Source organism: Xiphophorus hellerii, chromosome 16 (assembly GCF_003331165.1).
Source record: "Xiphophorus hellerii strain 12219 chromosome 16, Xiphophorus_hellerii-4.1, whole genome shotgun sequence".
Classification (NCBI taxonomy): Eukaryota; Metazoa; Chordata; class Actinopteri; order Cyprinodontiformes; family Poeciliidae; genus Xiphophorus; species Xiphophorus hellerii.
Genome location: NC_045687.1, coordinates 21,526,505 through 21,537,684, shown reverse-complemented (window position 1 = coordinate 21,537,684; position 11,180 = coordinate 21,526,505). Strand labels below are relative to the sequence as shown.

At 37.9% G+C, this 11,180-nt stretch overlaps 1 protein-coding gene across 1 annotated transcript; it reads left to right on the top strand.

Moving 5' to 3' along the window:
* The first annotated feature begins 2,926 nt into the window (after positions 1-2,926).
* Positions 2,927-9,482, top strand: ddx39ab (DEAD (Asp-Glu-Ala-Asp) box polypeptide 39Ab). The gene is made up of 10 exons (XM_032588054.1): positions 2,927-3,050; positions 3,770-3,997; positions 4,550-4,677; positions 5,568-5,844; positions 5,926-6,044; positions 6,724-6,855; positions 7,534-7,643; positions 8,395-8,539; positions 8,663-8,810; positions 8,903-9,482. The coding sequence occupies exons 2-10, from the start codon at positions 3,790-3,792 to the stop codon at positions 8,917-8,919; spliced, it is 1,284 nt and encodes a 427-aa protein (XP_032443945.1). The 5' UTR covers positions 2,927-3,050; positions 3,770-3,789; the 3' UTR covers positions 8,920-9,482.
* Positions 9,483-11,180: the final 1,698 nt, after the last annotated feature.

Here is an 11,180-nt window from a genome sequence, read left to right as displayed (position 1 = left end):
ATGCATTAAAATTGTTTTTAAAAAACATGCACGCATTTAAAACTAGTCAATTCTGAAGCTAACCCCAGGATGAAGTTGTCTGCTTTATGTTATATGGATTAATAGCAGCATCAAGGAGATAAAACTGGAGCTACGTGTGTAGGAAACTTTAAAAAAAAAAAAGATAACAATGTGTATTTTTATCATTTCAACTCACTGTCAGTTCACATTAAATATTTTTATTGTCAGCAATGCACAAAAAATATTTACACCCACTGGTCATTTTAATTAGGAAACATCTCAGTTTGGTATATCTATGGAGGACCAAAACTGACATAATAAGAAATAAAAGCATAAATATATATTTAGTCTTTCCTTATCCTTACACGAGTTTCTATCAAGAAATTTATATATTTTCCTTTTCATTTCCCATAAACATGCGTTTCTGTAAAGAAAAGTAATGTTTTGTTTTGTCTTTTCCTTATGCAAGCCCTCCTTCTTTTGTCATTTCCTCCTCTCCTTTTTCTGTTTGTCCTTTTTCTGCTTCTCCGTGTGCATCTTTATGTTAATGAGGAGAGCTGCCTTTTATGTCCACCTCCTACTATTGGCCAATTGAGCTTTGGAACCAACGTCACTGCGTAAGACGTTGTGGGGCGTTTACATCTCGTTCAGTTGCTCGGTGCCATCTTTACAGGCCACAGACCAAAACCAACTTTATCCCGGTGTTTTTATTGTGTTACCGACCGAAGTGAAGTTAGTTTCGAGTTGGATATGAAATATTCCAATATCCGCCGAGCAAGCGGCGTTTAGCTCAAGGTTGAGCCAATTTATGAACGCTAATTTTGGCCAGCCGTTCTCAAGCTTCCTCCTCAAACGCTCGGAGGTTCACTTAGAGACTGTCAACAAATTTCCAAACCAAACACTCCTGTCAAACACATGTTAATAAATGCCTTGCCTTGTGACCAACTGATACAAAAAAGTGGTAATTCATGATTTTACATGAGACACACATTAAAATGTCAAGTCATATTCAATAGTTTAAATAATTTTAATATTAAATAATATATTTTCTTCAAAAGCTTCCATATTGTGTGCCCCATTGACTAAAAATCGGTGCATAATTGTTGTACTAAACTGTATATATGAGGCACATGCATTTTTATTCCATTTTAACTCATTTTTTATTTTTGTTACCTATTTATTTAGTTTAAATGTAGTATTTCTCTTCAATATCTTCTAGGTCATGTGACCTATTGAGTCAAAATCTGTGTGAAATTGCTCTACCAGTCTCTACAGATGAGGTACACTAATTTTTTCCCCCCATTTTAAATGTTTTTATATTTTATTAAAAAAATATGATTAGTGTTTAATAGCTCACATGTCATGTGACCCACTGACAATCAATCAATCAAATTTCATTTGTATAGCACAATTCAGCAGCAAGACGTTTCAAAGTGGTTTACATAATGTTACATAGTCATGTAACATTACATTAAGAACAGATAAATATGTGGATGTGCCAAAACTTTCTGCAGCTGAACAGAAACAAAACTGAAGTTATTATCTTTGGACCTAAAGAGGAACGTTCTAGAGTTATAGATCTAGAGTCAATGCACAGCTTCAGTTATTACAACTAAAACCAGCGATCAGGCCCGAAACCTGGGAGTAGTGATGGACTCTGACCTGAACCTTCAGAGCCACATAAAGACAGTCACAAAGTCGGCCTTCTATCACCTGAAGAACATTAGAGGACTTGTGTTTCAGCGAGATCTAGAGAAACTCATATATGCATTTATCTTTAGTCGCATTGATTACTGCAACAGCATCTTCACAGGTCTGCCTAACAAATCAATCCTCCAGCTGCAGTTGATCCAGAACGCTGCTGCTGGAGTTCTCACTAAAACCAGGAAGATAGAGCACATAAACCCAGGACGGGACGGACGGGTCCTAATGGCAGGCACTTTAGTTAGCCTGGCTCCAGTAGTCCAGTGGCCATTTTCCATCCATCTGCCATGGAGTTTTGGATCTAACAGTGTCATTGTTAGAACTCTGGATCTAACAATGACACTAGTGATTATGTATGTCTGTATTAACAAAAGAGTGGTTTAATTCTCTGGTTTGAGAAGAATAAATTTCATTTTGTGAATACTTTTCGTTACTTTGTTTTTGGTTGCCTTCACTTAGTTACTTCATGACATATCTTAACTGGAACAATAACAAATTGTGCACACACTACAACTGAATTTAGTATTTTGTGCTGTTTTAGTAAATGTACAAATGTAGATGACTAAAGAAGGGACCATTTGATATAAATAATGTTCAAAAATAAAATATATTTGAATGCATAGACTCTCATAGTACATAAGCATTTTAAAAATATGCATACATTTTACTTACTCTTTGCAAGTGATTTTAAGAATTGTTATTCATCTTCACATAAATCAAGATGTGCTTGGTACACTGAGAAAGCCACAAACCTTTCATTGAATGAAGGAGGTGATGTGAATATAAGTTGCCCTTTGAAAGAAAAAAAAAATCTAGATTTGTTTTCCACTTGTCTGCGTATTTTATTCACATTTATTTTTGTTACGAATGCTTTAGTCCTCAACGTTTTAAGTGCTTATATAGAGATTGGTGGATATATATTACCCGAGAATCATGTATTCTATTGCAAGTTACAACCTCCCTAAATTTTAACCAGCATACATAATTTAAGTGTCATTTAAAAATAACATTTATCAACTTTAAAATTAGATAATTTACTTGGTATACAACTTCTTCGATCATTTAATTGTACTTGCCTAAAAGCGTAAACGTGTAATTATAGACCGCCAGTTAATGTCCCTTACGAGCTCCCGTCTACAAAACCCATCGTCGCTCGATCCCGCTTTTTCAGACCGTGAAGAACTGTGGCACACCTTTCCTCCAATTGCTGGCTGCCTTTGAACAAATCCACCAATGAAATAGAGGATTTTACAGTCGTAGGCGGAACTTCCGGTTGCCTGTCCAAACCGACTGAGGCCTCTCCATGCGGTTTTGATCCGGTGGATTTCAGCGCTAACGTCGTACAGGTATGAGCGCCATGTAGAGCTAAATTATTACACTTTCTAGTGTTTACGGGGTTAGTGTATGGTTAAACGTTCACGTTTTAATTGCATGTATTTAGATTTTGTCAGAAGGTAACCCGTGTTAAATTGAAATAGTCGTTAGCTTAACCCGGACGTTGACGCTAGAGCGCTGTAGCTTAGCCTTTTAGCTTAGCATCCCCAACACCTGGTCAATTGTGCTGTTTTTCTTTAAATGTAGCTCCCGTGTTTATCTCTAAATTTAACTTCAAGTAATAAATGTCTCATGTCGAGAGCATATTAGCAGATGTCCATTTTAAACTGTATAACCCGCTAAGTTAACAACGGTTATGCAACACAATAGGTTTTCATTGTGGTTAGCACGCAGAAGCTAACAGTTAAAACGACGCGCTGTCTGACCTATTTGTGTGTTTTTTTCCTTTTTTTTCCTCGCGTGCAGATTTTGTTCGAAGTGCGCTTTTTGCGCAAACTACAACAACTAATGCTGTTGGTCGTAAAAACCAGCTAGTAAACGTCGACTTTGTACCAGTATGTTTTGAATAGCGTGCCGGGCTAAGACAATACAAATGGTTTCACTCAAGGTCTGCTTTGGCATTGAGCGTGGGCGAATTCGGGACCTTTCACGGAACCACAACACGTATTAAACGACGTACTTTATAATGAAAACTTCCATAAGTGATGTTTTGTTTGTGTTTGTGTACCAGGCAAACCATAATCACGTATAATGGCTGAGAACGACGTTGACAACGAGCTGCTCGATTATGAGGAGGATGATGAGCCACAAGGAGCCCCGGAGAGCGCGACCCCCGCGGGGAAGAAGGAGGTGAAGGGGTCTTACGTTTCCATCCACAGCTCCGGCTTCAGGGACTTCCTCTTGAAGCCAGAGCTCCTCCGGGCCATCATAGACTGTGGTTTCGAGCATCCGTCTGAAGGTAAAAGATCACCCAATTGTACAGAGACATTTCATGTTTTTTTTGTTTTTTTAACTATAAAATACTGCAGTGGCAGAATAAAGTCAAACTTCCTCCAGTTATCTTAGTTATTTATTTTTATTTTATTTTTTCCATTTTTGCTTGTTTCTTTTATGAAATTTTGATATGTGTATATCGTGACGGGACCGTATTTATATTTTTTCTTTGATTAATCCTAGTGGAGAATACGGTCTAAATGTCAGAACCTCACATACCCAGGATGATTGCAGAGTTGGCTCCTCTTATTTTTGGAGATTTATTTCTTCCTCGCTGTTTCAGTGAGGGGGGGGGAGGCAGATCTAGTGATTCGTACATTTTACTGCTGGACAGCATAGTAGAAATTACACACCCTAGTGTTTTGTAGGTGTGGAAGTTCTGGCTAAGCTTGTTTGTTTGCACCTGCATTGTCATTCCAGGAACATATTATTCAATGAATATGCTGCCGAAGTATTTTTTTTTCCCTTTGATTCTCGAATTGATTAGTGATTTTTTTTTTAATGTTTCTGTTTTCAGTCCAGCATGAGTGCATCCCCCAGGCCATCCTCGGCATGGACATCCTGTGCCAAGCCAAGTCTGGCATGGGCAAGACGGCCGTGTTCGTCCTGGCCACGTTGCAACAGATCGAGCCCGTTGATGGACAGGTGAGTTCGCTTAGCGGACCGCAGCGGTTTGGGTCGGATTTGGCAAACTGTGAAGAACTCATTATAATTTTGGGCCGCGCAAAGATCACAGATGTCCTCAAAGGGACATTTTTGTTTGTGGAAACAAAAAATGTATAAAACCTATGCCAGCTGCATAACATGAGTACTTAACATTAAATAACATTGATCATCTTTTCATGTTGATTAAAATTGCCAGTATACAAATAAACTCTGCTTTGATTTAATTGATAAAAAGTTATTGAAGCACACAACTGTTTATTGCTCAAGGATTGATTGCAATATTCCAAAATTAAGACAATTGGGACCGATTTATTAGTGCTCCCCTGTAATAGACATAATTATCTCCATAATAATTTAAAACAAACTCAATAATATTGATTTGCTTGATTTTGTTTTTCTCTTTCTACTGAAAACTGGATGATAAAAGTCTTCAGTCTGGTGTTTTAGTCTCAACCAGCTGTTTAGAGACTCCATAAATCCTTTTGTCTGTTGTTTTGTTTGTTTATTTTTTATATTTAAAATGTCTTCCAGTTCTTGTGTTAAATGTACAATAGATTTTAAAGTTTATTGATCTTTGACAATGTATTCTTGCATTATTATGCCATTACTTTACTTGAAAATGGTCTCAAAACAAAAATATTGTCATTTATCACAATAACTTCTGGGGCAATATATCGTGACGGGACCGTATATATTTTTTTTCTTTGATTAATCTATTATCAGAATAATCGATTGATTAATTGATAACTTGAACTTTAAATTAGTCTTTTTCTTAGTCAAAAATGGATGTTTCCAGCTGTTTGGGAAAATAACTCGTACGTCTGCCATCGCCACGGCGTCTCACTCTGTGTCCCCCGACTCCCCACCAGGTCTCTGTGTTAGTCATGTGCCACACACGAGAGCTGGCCTTCCAGATCAGCAAAGAGTACGAGCGCTTCTCCAAGTACATGCCCAACGTGAAGTGCGCCGTGTTCTTCGGCGGCCTGGCCATCAAGAAGGACGAGGACACCCTGAAGAAGAACTGCCCTCACATCGTGGTCGGGACCCCCGGGCGGACCCTGGCTCTGATCCGCAACAAGACCCTGAGTCTGAAGAACGTCAAGCATTTCGTCCTGGACGAGTGCGACAAGATGCTGGAGGCGCTCGGTACGTCTTCCCGTTTGTCGCCGACTGTTCGAAGCTAAAGGCGAGTGTGTTTATGGTTTTCCTCCCTCCCTCTCCCCGCAGACATGAGGCGCGACGTGCAGGACATCTTCAGGATCACCCCCCACGAGAAGCAGGTCATGATGTTCAGCGCTACGCTGAGTAAGGAGATCCGGCCAGTCTGCCGCAAATTCATGCAGGACGTAAGAGAAACTCGTAACTTTTTCGCATGCTGTCAAGTTTGGAGGTTTACTTCAGCCTGTCACAATAACCAGTTTATCCATTAATTGCATGATAAATGAGCGCAATAATTTTCAGATATGTTTTGAAAGGCTATTTTATTTGCATTTTTACTTATGGGTTCAGTTGTTTTTGGCTTTTATTTCCTTTTGATGTAACGTTTTTGGTTAATGTGTTTTATTCCAGATGTTTAGAATAAATAATTACATAATTTTGATGTGAAAATTTTCAACTTTTCAAACTCAGAAATTTCCTTTCTTTTTTTTTTTTTTTTTTTTTTTTAGAAAAAAAGAGATTTATTATGCATTAGTCTCTGAATGTCTGAGATTTTTCTAGCAAATTTAAGACTTTTCAAACTCAGAATTAGCTTTTTTTTTTTTTTTTTTTTTTTAGCAAATCTTTGAAAGGTTTTGGTGGAAACGTACTTGGTCTAGAACTAAACAAAGCAGTGTTGCAATCTGTAATGAATTCTTACGTATAGGATGCAAGAATTACAACACTTACAATGTCATAAATCACCCAAATTAAATGCAGTGCAGCAAACTGCCATGTAAGGAAAGGGAAAATACAAATAAAAGGAGTAAATTCGCTAAAGGCTTCTGTTTTGGTCTTGTTTCATTTTCATTCATGTTTTTCCTGCAGCCGATGGAGGTGTTTGTGGACGACGAGACCAAACTTACGCTGCACGGTCTGCAGCAGTACTACTGTAAACTGAAGGACAGCGAGAAAAACCGCAAGCTCTTTGACCTGCTGGACGTCTTGGAGTTCAACCAGGTAAATCTACGGGCCAGACATTTGACACGATGTCGTCATGGAGCTCCTCAAGTTAAACAGCAAAAAACACTGAAAGATAGCGGAAAGGTTCAGGTTATTTAAAAAAAAATTATTTTTTTTTGCCACCTGTTTCAGAAAGTTAAACTAAACTTAATATAGATTTGTTACAGAAAGCGAAAATATTTCAAGCCTTCTTTTCTTGTAGTTCCGACTATTGCAGGTAATGAAAACCCCTAATTCAGGATATCAGAACTATATTGAAATATTGGAAACTCATTGACATGTAAATGTTTCCTGAGCCTTTAGATTATCTCAGTCTGGATCAGTAGGACGCAGTCAGGAGCAAGATGGCCGACTGGGCAGGCGTCCTTGACACCCTCCACAAGCAGGATATGTGACAAAAGGTCTTTGCTACAAAAGCTGGTTATTCAGAGTGCTGTATATTATCTTGAGCAATATTGTAATTTTCTGAGACTGAATTTTGGGTTTTCATTATGTTGTCCATAAAGGCTTAAAATACTTCACTCTGTTATAAGTCTATACAATTCCGAGTTTCATTTCCAGAAATAAGCGACCCAGAAAATTGGCTCTCTTTCAAAATGTTCAAATTTCCTCTTTAAACCTACCCATGTTTGTAGTCTGGCATCACCCCTCTAAGTTCCAACGCTCTGCCTCTAGGTGGTGATCTTTGTCAAGTCTGTGCAGCGCTGCATCGCTCTGTCTCAGCTGCTGGTGGAGCAGAACTTCCCCGCCATCGCCATCCACAGAGCAATGGTCCAGGAGGAAAGGTGAGACCCTCAGAAAGCTCACCGCTCTGCTCACACACTGATAAACACACAAGCCTGGACCAGCTAAATGTGTTCATGGGAGCAGAAGGCATCTTCATTTAACCCGACTAAGGTTGAAACGAGTAATTGACTTAATCTTGATTGTGTGGTGATTTATCGGGATTAATCATGATTAATCAATTATTGAAATCGTCAACTAGTTTAGTAATCCATTAACCGTTAACTGGAGAATACAAACCCAAGAAATGGCCATCTGCTGAAGGAACAACACAGTAGGAAGGCAGAACTACAAAGAACATGAATATTTTGTATTTAAGATGGAAAAAATCACCTTGTCTGTAAATATGGTCCACACAGAACTCCTCAATTGTTTTAACACCTGGTTCAAATTCTGGTTTTATGTTTGAGATTCGTTTTTTTATCCAATTATTAATCCAAAAGTAGACTGTATTTATTTATTTATTTATTTTTAACTCCAGATGCATCCTTTGTTGCAAATAGAAGTATTCTTTAAAAGAATGCTGTTGCATTTTAGGTAATACAATTTTGTTTTCTTATTTGAAAAAGTAATTTAATTTTTTTTTTTAACATATATTTTGAAATGCTGTTTAAAAAAGGTGCAAGTGGCTAAATGAAAAATCTGCAAAATGTGTCCATTTTTTTTTTTTAATCCGGTTAAATTGTTAAAATAATTAACACAATAATCATTAGTTGCAGGACGGTAACACTTTTGTTCCTGCTCTCCTCGCAGACTCTCTCGCTACCAGCAGTTCAAGGACTTCCAGAGACGGATCTTGGTGGCGACCAACCTGTTTGGCCGAGGGATGGACATCGAGAGGGTGAACATCGTCTTCAACTACGACATGCCCGAAGACTCAGACACCTATTTGCACAGGGTGAGAAACTGGCCTTCCTTCCTCCTCTCTCTTTCTCTCTCGGCCATTTTGAAATATTCCAGGAATTTCTTTTCTGTTTGGATATTAAGGTGTTTTTTTTTGTTTTGTTTATTTAACAATCAGGTCGCCCGTGCCGGTCGGTTCGGAACCAAAGGCCTGGCCATAACCTTCGTGTCGGACGAAACCGACGCCAAGATCCTGAACGACGTGCAGGACCGCTTTGAAGTCAACGTGGCCGAGCTGCCGGATGAGATCGACATCTCCTCTTACAGTAAGTTCCCACCACAGCTCAGCTTAATGGTGTTTACTACTTTTTAGAAGTCTGCAGATGTTTGACGCGTCTCTCCTTTGCCCCCCGCCCAGTCGAGCAGTCCAGATGAGCCCTCACCCCTCCAGACCAACAGAAGTCTCCTCTTCGTGGATCCAGTCTTTTTATTTGGAAGTAGACGTACTTCGTTGTTGATTTGAAAGCTCTGCACGTTTGTTCACAAAAACGTTTATTTTTATTGTCAGTTTATGGGACAGGGGGGTTTTGATTTTAATTTCTTCTATGGTTTCTTTTATTTTTTTGTTTTGCCTCAATTAAAACTTTTTATAAAATGCCATTTTTATCGTTGTGCTCTCTCTCATTAAGACTGTTGTCTCTGCATTGTTTTATTGCGCTGTTGAGGTAAACCTTAATAGACTTGAGGAGTAACTTGGAGCTGTCTTTATTTTTCTCTTTGCTTTTTCCGAAGCCTAGATTTGTATTGTAGGGTTTTATATCTTCACTGCTAAAGGTCAGCGGTCTTTAGATTTGAGTAAATGGACTGATTTGGCTCATGTGGCAGCTCTTTGTACGACTTTCTAATAGAATGCCTTCTATATATTAAGTCAACAAATAGAATCCTAGTGGTGAAATGGCAGATTTTGGCAAAGTTTAGGCACTGTACCCCCCCCTCCCTCCCAAAAAAAACCCTGATTCTCACTATGTATGTCCTAGTATTTTGGTGTGTAAACATAAAAATAAATTGGAACAAACAAATGTGAGAAGTGGCTGCTTGAAACTGACTTGCCATGCTAGCAGCTGGGAATGATCTTGGTAACAAGTGGAGTGATATTCTGGCAGTATTGATATGAAAATATGAGACATTTTTTAATTTCTTTTGTGCAAAACAAATTTCTACTGCTACAATATTGCAGCAGATTTGAGACGTAGTTGGCAAATCGCCACAAAAAGGAACCCATTAAATTTAGGCGCTGTAGTTGAGTGCTCATTGCGTTATGTTTCGTACCTGTTCTTTGAAGTGACAAAAGCATAGCAAACTAATGTTAGCTGGTTAATTATTAAAAGTAAAAAAGAAAAATTAATTGAATAAACCCAAAATATTGATGGCGGTGCAAAGAAAAGTTTAATAAAATTAAGTTTATGGACAAAGCATCGGCTTTGTAAGACTGCTTTATGAGAATCTTCAGCCAGAGGCTTCTTCAGCTTCACTGTAACACAGACGGCTACAGGAGATCCTTTTTACCCACAACCATCAGCAACTACAACTACTAGAATCTTGAATAATATGAATTACAATATTTATTTTTTTATAATTAATGTTTTGAATTGAATTGCTTTCTTTCTGTAGATTTTAAAGGGGCAGTATTTGTTTTCCAGCCACATATAATTTTACAGCACAATCAAGTAACTTCAGTAACTTAAGTTATATATATATATATATATATATATATATATATATATATATATATATATATATATATATATATATATATATATAACTTAAGTTATATATAAGCCGTATATATCAAATATAACTGAAGAAATTTGACTTGTAGTTTGAAGTCTTGAAATTGGGGCGGAAACTTGGAGACGGTGCTACGTCATTCATCCAGGTGCTGTTTAGCACACCTGAATGGTTGCCATGGGAGATTAAAGGATTTCTCAAACGTGTACGAAAGATTCAAGGCGACGCTCCAGGTATGTTTTTGATGAGGAAATGACATAACACGGCATAGAGCTTAAAAAACGTCGATTTTACCTGATACTACCTCCTTAAAGAAGTTACCTTATTAGAAGATAACTTTTCACGTCATGACTTGAAATACTTCTGAACAGTTAAATCTGTATTTTAGGCTAAAAAAAAACACATTTCGACCAACAGTGCAGAACAATAGCTAGGCTAGGCGGTTTAGCTAATGCAGTTTATCTAAACTAAAGTCACGCTTGCTCGCACCATGGCAACAGTAGATAAGTTTCTTACATTTTACGGAAATTATAGCCCCTTTTTTATTTATTCTTTTTAATGAGTTTGACACCTTTTTTTATGTTGACGCTGGTACACCAACCAGAATAGCGTGTGAACGGAATACTGAAATCATGGGCCGTATCGTGCTGTAGCTAGTATTTAACTTAAAATTACAGCTCAGAAAAGGTCCAAAAGGAGAACTAGAATTTCACATGGAGTGAAATATTTCATGCCTTTGGGATGTAAATTGGGTGATTTTGGTTAAGGATAAAAAAAATAAAAAAAAGCCAAGAGTTCATGTCTCAAAAAGAAACATCGTGGAAAAACATTGGAAACATCTGCCAAGGTTGCGTGAGCCTCTAAAAGGATTCTGAGTCAGGGGGAGTAGGACACAGTGATGGGGAAGA